The sequence below is a fragment of the Trachymyrmex septentrionalis genome, unplaced genomic scaffold, assembly GCF_001594115.1.
Source record: "Trachymyrmex septentrionalis isolate Tsep2-gDNA-1 unplaced genomic scaffold, Tsep1.0 scaffold20, whole genome shotgun sequence".
Taxonomy (NCBI): Eukaryota; Metazoa; Arthropoda; class Insecta; order Hymenoptera; family Formicidae; genus Trachymyrmex; species Trachymyrmex septentrionalis.
In genome coordinates, this window is record NW_017305180.1 from 3,333,956 (window position 1) to 3,346,827 (window position 12,872).

Consider the following 12,872-nt stretch of genomic DNA (forward strand, 5'->3'; position numbering starts at 1 on the left):
TCCATTTCAAGCAAACAAGGCGCCGATTATTATTTGTCAATATTAAAACAGTCCTAAATTGCAGCTGGAGTACATAATATCACAAATTAATTAATAAGCAATTTAATATTACACGGAAAAAACGGTTTTACTAAAGTATCTAAAAATTTAGTTAAATAGAGATATGAAAATAATTTTATTCAACTATCAAAATAATTATGAAAAATGTACAAATTGGTTGCTGAAATGTCAAAAATTTTTGCCGCATTGCACATTCGCGTTTGAAAATTTCCTATATAATTATTTTGATAATCCAACAAAATTATTTTCAGATCTGCATCTAGCTCAATTTTTAAATACTTCAGCAAAATCCTTCTTTCCGTAACTAATGTTAATGAACATCTTTAAAATACTGTAAGATAATTTCACAGTAAAAAGAAGATAATCGCCTTAGTTTCCTGATGAAATAGCAATTGTAACGAATTCTTCTCCTTTCGCGACAATTTATTGAAAGGAAAAAATACGCGGAGGAACATCCGTAAAGAAATCTCGCCGGCACACGATATTATTCAAAGTACAATCCAGCCGGATAATCTCGGTGAGCACAATCACACGCGTGACCTGAGCGTGTTGCATAAATCTCACGTGTATACGCGCGCGTAGATGTCATCGATCGCCGATTGAGCCGTACGCGTGTCGATTCAGAATTCAAGATTCGCGCTGAAGGAAAGAGAGACAGCGAGATACCTGTCCGCGGAGGGCGCGTTCATAGCAGAATCGATAACGGCGAGGAAGGTAGCGGCGTCGCGGGGAGGCCACGACGACGATCGCGACGCACGTCGCAGGTAAATGGGTCGTGTGACGTGAACCCGCGCGCGCGCGCGCGCGCGCGCGCCCGCGTTCTCCATCTCTCAGCACTTGGCTGATTGCTCCGATTTTCGCAAGAGCGCTGAGAATCATCGCGACCGGTTTCCCTCGATACCCCTCGTGCCTCTGGCGAATCATAATTGTCGTCTCTCTTTTTCCCTTTCTCTTTCCCCCCCCCCTCTCTCTCTCTCTCTCTGTTTCTCTCACTCTGTCATTCAGAGTTGCTACATGTCTCGCAACTCACCTGACTACACCTGTGCGCCGTTCTCCGGAAGCGGCGTCCACAGACCGCGGGCGCGAAAAACGATCCGTGACACTCGCGGACTGTCAAACCGTAGACTTAGCGGTGCGTATCGCGCGTGTAAAAAGGAACGTAGAAGGGGGAGGGAATAAGACGGAAGGAGGGCGGTGATAAGGGCCGACGAAGAACGAAAAGGAACGAGAAAGCGATGCGCGGAAGAGGGAAATGGAGCAGGGAGAACGTAAGACAGCGGGAAAGAGAGGCAAGATTAAATCGCGAGCAACACGCGTGCGATTGATTAGCGTGTAGTAATTAGCGGGTGAGTATCAGCGTTGGTCTCGCGAGTGAGCTTCTATCGATAAGACAGCCGATTCTTGTCACGGGAGGGGGCGCGACCAGAGCTCGAGGAGAGCACGCGCGGCTCTCTATCGCGGCGGCATTTTCACTGAGGAAACGATGGCAAGGAAACGAGAGAGCTCTTCGTGGCGAGACCCCCCCCAGCCGGAGCCCCGTTTTCGTAAATGCTCGGATACCCTGCGCGTATCGGGAGCGACCGGAGCGGGATACGCATGCGCTTCCATTTACGACGAGCGTAACGCGAACGTGCGCGGCGCCTCTTATCAGCGACACCGTCACGTCGGCGCGGTGCTGCGGGACGTTTTCTCCCTACCACCCCTCTTGGCCATTGTGCGCGGGAGGGAAAAGGAGACGGGGTTTCGGGGGTACTTACGATGAAAGGAGAAACGCGAACGAAGCAGGAGCGAACTGGGTTTCTAGATTACCCTGAGTTTTTATTAAATGTTAATTATTTTATGGGAGAATTTCTTCGGGCAATGTGCGACCGTTATTGAGATTTAAAGTTCATTTTATCCGAAGGAATAGCAAAAAGAGAAAAAGAAGAGAGAAGATTTCTAGAACGTGATTATTTTATCTGGAGCAATACTAAATTCAAATGACAAGGGTTTCTTCAATTTTTCTTCTATATTTTTAACTTCTGCAAGATTTTTCAAGAACTTTACATAAAAAGTTGTTATACTAAGAAATGTATAAAAATAAAGAGCACACGAAAAGGAAATCAATCATCAGTAAAGTACAAACAATTTAAACGTTTAAAAAACAATCTCGTTTCTTCTTTTAAAAATACTTTTAAAACATCTCTTTCGATAAAATGTCAAAAAAGATGTTATTCATAAAATTATTATCTAATAAAACATGTTTATCTTATCTTCATTATTATTTCTTCCTTTCTTCCTCATTTTAAGAAGAGAGGCATTATTATTACAGTCTTGTTATCAGTTTATCTCAAGAAACAAAGCTAGCGACAGTTTGTTTGTTTTCCTTATCTTTACGTACTAAGTTGTAGAAGGAAGTAATGCGGTTTTGATGCATTATGATCTTAAGAAAATATATATCCCATTATTAATATATATGAATAAAATAATTTATTAATCTTTATTAATTCTCTATATTATGGCTTACAATATAATATGGCTATACAATAAATTATTAAATAAATTATCTATTTTCACTTACTACTTCAAAATCGCAATATATAGATACATAAAATATTTATACTGTCTAAATTGGATCGGGCACAGGAATTTTCGGCATACGGCCTTCCATCATGTCATTCAGCAGTGCACTGATCTCCTGGAAGAAAATAATCAATTCAGTTTCCTTGTAATGCCTAAGATTAACAAATCTTTTACGCAAGCTAACATTTACTAACTATTAAGCAAACTATTAATGAACAAACATATATACCTCTTCCCGCTGCATTCTCAATCTATCGATAATAGGCTCGTTAAAGTTAGGATCATTACTGAGATCCTCCAAAGTACTTTCGTCACTTCTCGACACTTGTGGTATACGTGAGACGTAAATCTGTTTGATAGTATCTAAAATTGCCGATGGTCTCGTTTGAGGGAATTGCAAATCGATTCGTCCGAAAGAATCCATGCCCGCCGGCATCATTAACGGTTTCTCATAATCCGTACACTTATCCTCCCTTGCGTTTCATTTCGTACAATGACACAATATCGAGATTAATCACAATGTAATTTACTAATTTATTTTTAATAAAATATAAATAAGTCCTTGGTGAATATTAAAACTTATTAAAACACACTTATTATCAAAACTTACATAAATGAAGAACCAAATCCATAATGAGATAATAAATCTTTAAGTCGTCGTACGAGAAATTTATCTTTAGAGGAATAGTAATAAAGGCTCGCATCTAGATTATGAGCTATCGCTCTCAATATCTTTCCAATAAATTCTTTTTTACTTGAATCAAATTCCTACAGAATTTAATCACAGAAAAAAAATAGATAACATTGAAATAAATTTACTCTAAAATGTTACAATATTATAAAAAGTTATAAAATTTATGCCAGTTATCTTTTAAAATGTTCAAAATTTAAAAAGAATGTTAATAACTTATATATACTTTTTGAGTTTGATATATTAAAATTTTTTAATTTTTTATAGTATTACTATCATACAGCAATGAATTAAAATTACTGTAACATTTTTTAATTTTATCTTTGTATAATGCCGAAAAAATATGTCTCCTTTTCACTCTTTTTATAATTTATACATATGTATTATATATTTATCAAATACCTTAAATTCATCATATCGTCCACCTATAATACATATTTTCATAAAAAATGGATCAACTCCACGTTCCAATTCTTTCTTTCTATCTGCCGCTCTCTTATCCCGTAATTCTTGAATCGTGTTGGTGTCGTAACTCATTTTCAAACCATTTCGTATTACAGAAAGGGCTTCCTCGAAGGAAGACCATAATTCTTCTGGTCGCGATAAATCTAGCATTATTAATAATACGGTGTGATGAGGGGAATGTGTTAATGTAGAACCTGTCATCGCAACAGATACCAAAGAAGAAGCCAAGTAACCCACTTCCCACACATGCACTATATTTTTCACCTACAGCAGAATATATAATATTTAGAAATTTAATTTAACAATAAAAATAAATTTAATAACAAAAAATTTGATTTATTTAACAAATATACTAACATTTTTTATAATAAAAATATTAAAATTATTACTAAATAATTTCACTTTTATAAACATATAAATTTATTTTCTAAAATTTGTAACTAATATATGTTTATAATTCTTCAGTGCAAAGAAATTAAACTTTATCACCTCTGAATATATTTTTGTAGAAAACTAAGTACATATAGTCGTCACTTACTAAACTTTTCACAGTTTTGCGACCAAATGAATAATCCATCGCTATAGTTGGTTTTGGTCTTTCGTCTTTTTCAAGAAATCGATACACCATTGTTGTTTTACCCTACAAATGCAATTTGAAATGCAAAGTACATCGCGCGATAATAGTATGCTCCTAATTTCATCACTTACAACTCCCTTGCTGCCAAGGATAATAATGGATCGTTCGTGAGTTTCATTTGGATCAGTTTTGCGTCTATTTTCTTCTTTTATTGCGAGCCGTAATGCAGTTTCTCGCATAGACTCCTCACTAGAAAGTTTATTCTATCGTAATTAGTTTTATAATGTTAAAAACATATGATGTCAGCTGCTATGAATAAATATTGTAAATAAAAATAATTACAAAAAACTGAATTATATTCGTATTAAATAGTTACAGAGAGATTTCTTTAAATCGTTTATTTAATTATTCTTATATTTATTAATTATTCTTCCAAAATTAGGAAACAATAAAAAGTATTTTTTATAATATTATCGATATAGCTTCAGATTATAATTATTTAATAATATATTATATTAATACATTTCTTTTTACAAAGCTATAACAAATTTAATATATATCTATAATAAATTAATTACCAGTTTTCTGCAGTCATTATTTTTAAAACATAATAAAGAATGATACTAAAAACTGTAGCTCTATTCGCACAATTCCATGTTTCTTCAGGTTATGGATATGTTTCACTTTGTATTACCATGGAGACGAAGGTAAGCGCTCAGTTCATGGCTCAGCCACTCACTTGCATCACTTTTGTATAACATGTAAATTACTATAAAAAACAAATAATAATTGTATATATACGCAATAAAAACCTTTTCGCATATAGAGCAATAGAGCACATCTGTCTTCAATATATAACTATTTATTATGTGTGATATAAATAATTAATTCTTATTAATCCAGTTCTTACTATGCAATCCTAGATTACAAAATTTGATAAACATTTTTAGGAGCAGTTTATTTAAGTAAATAACATTATACTGTTTCCAGTTAATGATAATTAATTTTTAATTGTTTATATTAACGCTCAGAATACATCACGATAGTATAAGATATAATAATTTACATCTACGTTAATCGCTCGTCTGCATAACGTTTCAACTATATGCGCAATGATCTAACGGAAGATTTCATCAGTCTTGATAAAGAAATCTACAAGGATATCTTTTGTAATCATCGACTCTGAACACTTTCATTTAGCTTCTTTGATTTCTTTGTGATATAAAAATGTTTTCAGAGCTTTACAACATGTTAGTATGTCTCCGCTAAATCATGACGCGCATAACACGTGTACAATTCGCAAATTTATTTATGAATTAAATTAATTACTTTTTAATATATTTTCCTTGCATACATTATGTACAACATGGACTAGATCAAATCAGGAATGATGTATATCTTACAATCCGCAATAAAATTTAACAATTTATAAATTATTACATACGAGTAAATAGTTTCTAAAATAGCCAAAACATTTTCCACAATTAGAAAAACATACTGTCTTTCATATTTAATTATAATAACAAATTAACAACAATTGCACAGGAGTCTCATTAGCATATGTATATAAATTAAAAATATTAATATCATTATGCATTCTTTTTCTATCGAAGTATAAATGAAAAGCACATACATTTTTATTATAATTTTTCTTAGACGTGGACCATACATTGTTACAAACTTTTATTTTTAATTAATTATAATCAATGTACAATTAATTTATATAATAATAAATACATAATAATTAAAACATTTGTCATTTTTAATTTGTATGTACATAGTATGAACTTGATTGAATCTGATTACTGATATAAAATTTTCATTATGAAAAAAAGCTTTTTAAAGAAACGTGTAACTTTAAAAGTACTGCACGCGCAGTAAATCGGTATCATACAAAATCTTATAAGTTACTACATTTGGTCCTGTTACAGCACCGTTATACCGAAACGTTTGCGAAATATAACGTTAAATTACAAATAAACAGATATTGTTCTTTCCTTCAATTTTTTTGCCTATACTTATTTTTGTCTATCCTGGAAAATAATATTCTCAAAGTTTCTGTAATAAAGATAGATGTATATTCTACACTAATTTTGTTTGAACACTATGGTCAGTAAAAGTACTTGAGAGAGAGGTGAACATATTATGACAAATTAGTTGAATGAATTCACAAAACTAGTTTTAAATATGAATGATTCCAAACAATATTTTAGCAAATTAATATCGTTTGACTTAATACCAAAAAAAATCAGCTATAATTAGCAGCAAATTCTTTTTTCAATATTAAATATTTTATAAAAACTTCTTTTTCTTTTCACATCAAACTAGCAAATGTCGTAATCTGCCAATGTAACAATAATTATTTTTTCATATTAAATTATCAATAGTTATTTAAAGTACTCATAATGTTCAAAATTTAACGCAAATAATAATTTTTCATAAAATTCATCAGACAATCGAAGAACATTGTTACTATATGTTTCATATTTTAGATATAATGAGTAAAGGAAGACAATTGCACTGATTTTTTTAGTCATCTTTTTCTATAATATTTCATTGCTTCTATAATGCAGTATATTACACGCTCTGCATGTTATCTAGTCCATATGTCGCTCATCCAATTGTCATTTAACTCCTCATTCGGTAGAACTTTTAATTTTCTTAAAGCTTCAAGATAAAATGTAAGTTCTGATGTAACCACACCATGTTGTGGGCCACCATTATTCACTATATTCATTTTAACTAGTTGCTCTCTAAGTTTTTCCTTGAACGATGAATTTACCGTACGGTAAAGAGATTGTACTTCGACAGTAGGCAAAATACCAGAAACAGCCTCATGAAGTTTCATTAGATAACTGCAAATAAAAATAAAGTTTTGAAAGACAAGAATGATCATCATAATCATTATAAATATTGGATATTTATAAACATTATCCAAATACTTACCTAGAAATGTTTCTGAAAGATTTGGATGGCACTGGAGGTCTTGCTGTCCATTTAGATATTTGTCCGCCTAATAAATTATCTACAATAATGAGGATTTTTCCTTCAATTTCACGAACGTGTGCGCGAATATCTCTTTCAACGCTATCTAATAGAGCTACCCCTCCACTGATACCACACGTGCCAATAAGTCCTCGACTTGGATTTTGTCCTGTGAGTGCTGGACGCATAAATGCGTATATAGAATATTTTTAAGTAAATCTTTTCATATTTAATGTTTTATTTGTTGCTAAATTTTATATGTTTTTAAATCATATTTAAATTATATTTAACATAATAATTCAGCATGTTAAATCACCTTGAAAATGTGCCTTCACGAAAGGCATAAACCACAATACAAGCTTAAGACTTCGCGCTGCTAATACGAGAATCGTGCTTGTAATAGTTTTTAAGCCCGCAACTTCCATTGCACCTGCACCCAAAACTAGTTGACAACATCGTGAATTATAATGTCTTAACAATTCGGCTAATTGCCTTCCTATAGTTCCAGACAAGGCGACTAATTCACTACCAGTCCTAAAAACAAAGTATATTATATTATGAAAGATTTACGAACAATACTTTGCAATTTAGCTTTACCTGCAATATTCGTGTATCATCTGTATAAGCATGAGAGCAGTTCCAACAACAGCAAATTTTTCATCGCCAACTATGATGAAATTCCCCACGCTTTCATTCTTCATGCTGTCCTCACACGTGGATATTTTGAGTGGAAAACATTTTTTCTCGTATACATATGTTACTAACGACTGAAATTCTAATGGTACATCAGCTTGTTTCCATCTTTCAGATTCCAATAGTAACGTCAGTTTAGTTTTGCGTTCATTATGAAAGCGATGTACAAATTTACTTGCTTGCGCCTGTAAAAATATGAATTATGCATTAACAGAAGGATTACTCTATTTGATAAATAAATTTTAAATGACATGCACAAATAATAATTACTTTAAATGCCGATCGTAAAGCAGTACACTGTTTGCCGCAAAGTTTCTCACAAGTGTGTGTGAATTCTTCCACCATATTGGCCAATTGGCAAACTTGAGCGGCTGTTGCTCTCTCACTCAACCAAGAGTTCTTATCATTCCAACTATGATAATCTTTATCCTCTAATTTATTCTGTGAAACATCAGCAATTATCTTGTCCTTATCGTTGTGGAATTTATCCTTCTCACTTGCCCCAGCTGAAAGTAGATTTCCCATTCGCTCGTGGCAGTAATCACACACAGAAGTAATCATGTCACAGAGTTTAGTAATCACTCGCGAATGCTCTTCTCGAGTCAATAAACGATCAGGTACGGATTCATCAAACGAGCCATCGCATAAACGTCCTGCTGATAAATCTGCGGTGTCTTTCATTACATCATGAACTGCCTAATATAACAGAATATTTATTATATATATAATACATAGGTTTCTATATAATACACACGTTTCATTTATCCCACAGCGACACAATTAAAAAATAACAATTTTAATGTTCAGTTACACAAGACATTTAATGTTAAAAATTAAAAATCCACAATAAATAATTAATATAAAGCAGAAGATAATGAAGGAGAGCATAAGTGTGTATATACATATATATATATATATATATATATACATAGAGATAGGATTATTAAATTGTTTACCTTAACTCGTAATAGAAGAAATGTGAAAGACTGTATAGTATTGTGGAGCAAAGATAATCTTTCCGTCAATGAGAGACCTCCGACTTCGAGAGCTGCTGCTTGCTGATCACTGCAACAATCACTCGCTGCCAAAGCTTCTATCACCCGTTGCTTTGTTAAAGCTCTTACAGTGGTCACAGCTTCTTCTTTGTATGTATCCACGAATTGAAAATATTTCTGACGTAGTAGACCAGAAATGATGGAGACTAGTTTATCCTGTTCATTAAGAATATATAAACAATCTCACTGGGAAGAGACGTACGAAGGTTTGTTTGCTAAAGACAAAGAATATAATGCGATGTAACATTATTTATGTACTTACGCCATCTAAAACAGTATTTTCGCCACCTAATGGCCTATTGAGATCCGCTGTTGCGTATCTTTGAAACTCAGTCGATAGCATCTTATCCACAAGCTTCTCCATTTCGGTTAGTTGAGAACTTAAATGTCTAGATAATATTTATAACAGTTGTAAATATTTCAATAATTTTTTATCAATAAAATCATAAACAAATAATAATCATAAATTATAAAAATAATTTCTTCAGAATTTTTTTATTTACCTAAAGCTATGTATTCCGTTCAGTTCCTGCAAAAGAATTTCTTGCGTCGTAGAAATAAGGTCTAATGCCGCAACATAATCTGGCGTAGACAACAATAATTGTATCATCGGTTGACTTTGATGCACAGTTGCCATAAGTTTTAATTTTTCTTGAACAATTAATCTATTAGATCTGGCGCGCTCCAAGCTACATAAAAACAATAAATATCAAGTTAAATGTGTAAAACTAAATATATAATTACATAATTATTTTAATAATCCCACATTATTTTCAGATCTGCATTTAATAAAATTTGTTTACTTTAGCAAAATTATTCCTTTCTTGTGTTATTAATTTATATTTCTATTTTACTTAATTTTATGTTTCTTTAAGAAATACTAATGTAAATTTTTTGAATAGTTCATACATTACATATATACAAACTTACCGTAAAATTTCTAAAGAATTCTTGACTAGATGCTTATCGACTTGGTGAATATTTTTCCTGAGTGCTTTTAGAACCGTAATAGTTTGTGTGAGTTGTTCCATAAGCACATCATGAGATGTCATTGCATGGAAAAAGGCTTGAGATTTTGACGCAACCTGCTCTGCTATTCGGACTTCCACAACATCCAGATAGTGACTAAGCTGCAACAACATATTTTGTATAAATTAAAAACAAATAATAAAACATCGAAAACTTCAGTTTTATATATATTTGTATATTGTCTAATTATTTTTATAATATAATAAACATTTAAATTAAGAAATAATGTCAATAATGAGCTTTATAAACTGAATCTATTCTTTTCTTATGTTTATAATACCTTCTCTTGCATTTGCTTCACGTGCATAACAATATTGCATTATTCATTTAAGAGGCCATCTTTCGCAAACGGGAACACAGCATCAAAGTTATCTTTTTGTGAAAGGTCTAAGTTTGGAACTAAGAAGATCTTTGGAATATTAGTTAAATCAAATTGTAGCCGATCTGAAGCAAAAAATGTTGCAATTTTAATGGTAAAAAGTTATATTTTATAACTAAATAAAAATTAGAAATATTAGTTCTAAGTTTACATGGCTATTATTATATCAATAAAAATCCAATATAAAGTTATTTAGTATTAAAGCTTAAAAAGCTGATAAATTAAATTTATGTATAAATGTATAACATTTATATCTGATTTTCATGTAAAACATATCTAATTAATATCTAAATAAATTTAAATAGATTAATTTAAAATGTAATATGTAATAAGATATGTATTAAAAATAGATTAATCCTTTAATTATTAACATATTTATCTGTAAAGAGTAAAATATGACATATGAAATAGAATCTAAATTCATTTCTTGCAAAAGTAAATTGTTCTTTTACATTTATTTCAAGATATATATATTTTTATTACTAAATTCTATTCTTCAATATCTTTTATGATATAAATATTAGAGAATTTTACCTAGTGACTTCACTTTCTTAAGATTAGGAAAATTTTGGAGCAATTCATTTGGAGTGGTTGGTTTGTTGGCATTTAAATTCATACGCGAATGTTTTCGATATCTCTGAAAGAACAAATAGAAAGTATAAATTATTGCTAAAATAGTAATTAAGCAAAAGTAATTAAGCAATAATAATTAAGCAAAAAAATAGTAATTAAGCAAAGCATGATGTAAATTATTATAGATAATATTTATTTGACTGTTGTCAAATAAATTATTGTTATTTTTACTGTTGTAGTACATGAATAATTACCCTCGCAATTTTTTTCAGATACATTTCAAAATGTTGCATGGTGACTTCAGGAAGATATGGACTTTTTGGAATATCAATTTTCTCCACAAATCCATCTCCCCAAGTACGAGTTAAAAAGTTACTCTGTTTTCCTTTAAATGGATCATTTAGAACAGCAGGTAGATTTTGTACAGCAGAATATACGGTCCACGATGAGCTTGCCTCAGATAAATCGCCATTGCTTTTTCGTTGCTGTTGCATAATTGCGTGCTTCATTGCATGCGCTATATAATCCTTGTCAGAAACACCTTCCACAGGAAGACTAGTGCATACCCCATTATAGCCATAGAGACAAACAAAAGATCCACCTTCTCTGGAACAATGTTGATCTCTCAAATGCCTAAAACAAATTATAAAATAATGCACTGTCTAATATACTTATAAAAACATTAAAAACTACACTTATTAAAATAGCATACGTCATCAAAAATGCTTTACAAATATTGTTTTTCTGATTTATATAATATATCATTATTGACAAAAAGAACATAGATGCTCATGTCATTTTAAGCTGTGTCTCCAAACTGCTCATAAATTATGAAAAAAATGTTGTCTTGAAATAAAATCGTTAAACAAAACCGAAGCATTGTAATTGATCGATGAAGCAGATGGACTCACCGAACGAAGTCTTGAATTTGTTTGAACGTCTGATTAGTACAATGTTCGCATAACAAGACCATGGGCACCGAATCGGACCCTCTCACGACTTTCGCCATTGCCCCCTGTGTCACCTCAGCTCACCATTGCATCGACAAGCGCATTTCGGAGCACCAATTCACTTGGAGCCTGGAGTCCTTCGGTTCTCCGACTTTGAATACACGGCCACTTAGCGATTACACGTCCCCGCTTACAAATGCACACGTTTTATGATATACATCGATACACGTTGGCTAACTCAGGAACGGAACAACCGGTGCGGCGTGGCGAAGGTTACTACTATTTCATACATGATTGACGTGATATCCAACGTTAAATAAAATTTAACTATTTATAAACAGTGTGTGTCTAGAACATGTCAGTGTGTCATCTACTTCAATACATCGCGTATATTTGATGACTCACAAATTATAATTCATCTCTCAACACGAACGGTTTTTCTAAGTACCCTATAGACACACGTCATGCGCAGACTAAACTGATAATATCAGGTGGCCTGAAACCTGAAATAGGCTACTAAATGAATTTTACTCTTAGGTTTAGATCCGTTTCTTCAGAGGGCGTGCGGATCAAAGAACCACTGCCATCAACACTTTCCATCCTATGTTACTCCGATTTTCTTTGCCAACACGTAGTTATAAAAGATATCTGTCATTATTTGAAATATTCAGCACCGACAATTGTAAAATAAATATTCTGCTAAACAATATATTACTTTCTTATACGATTTTTATTAAATAAATTTTGTGCATTATATGTATAGAAATTATTTAAGAATTGATTTAAATATTAAAAAATTTGATTTAATAATAATACAATTATTACTTATATATATATATATATAATTAGTTAT

At 32.0% G+C, this 12,872-nt stretch overlaps 2 protein-coding genes across 2 annotated transcripts; both read right to left on the bottom strand.

Moving 5' to 3' along the window:
• Positions 1 to 2,566: 2,566 nt before the first annotated feature.
• On the bottom strand, positions 2,567 to 5,119 carry LOC108747655 (cytoplasmic dynein 2 light intermediate chain 1). Its single transcript, XM_018485254.1, has 7 exons — positions 4,934 to 5,119; positions 4,487 to 4,604; positions 4,317 to 4,418; positions 3,716 to 4,042; positions 3,233 to 3,390; positions 2,852 to 3,095; positions 2,567 to 2,737 (listed from the first exon to the last, which is right to left on the bottom strand). The coding sequence occupies exons 1-7, from the start codon at positions 4,948 to 4,950 to the stop codon at positions 2,666 to 2,668; spliced, it is 1,038 nt and encodes a 345-aa protein (XP_018340756.1). The 5' UTR covers positions 4,951 to 5,119; the 3' UTR covers positions 2,567 to 2,665.
• Positions 5,120 to 6,869: 1,750 nt separating this feature from the next.
• Positions 6,870 to 12,479, bottom strand: LOC108747590 (vacuolar protein sorting-associated protein 54). The gene is given in 13 exon segments (XM_018485154.1): positions 6,870 to 7,210; positions 7,302 to 7,518; positions 7,657 to 7,874; positions 7,938 to 8,218; positions 8,304 to 8,729; positions 8,990 to 9,244; positions 9,351 to 9,477; positions 9,592 to 9,777; positions 10,019 to 10,218; positions 10,398 to 10,561; positions 11,031 to 11,133; positions 11,324 to 11,702; positions 11,981 to 12,479. Coding segments are annotated over 13 exon segments (2,916 nt in total). The 5' UTR covers positions 12,079 to 12,479; the 3' UTR covers positions 6,870 to 6,948.
• Between the last annotated feature and the right edge of the window lie 393 nt (positions 12,480 to 12,872).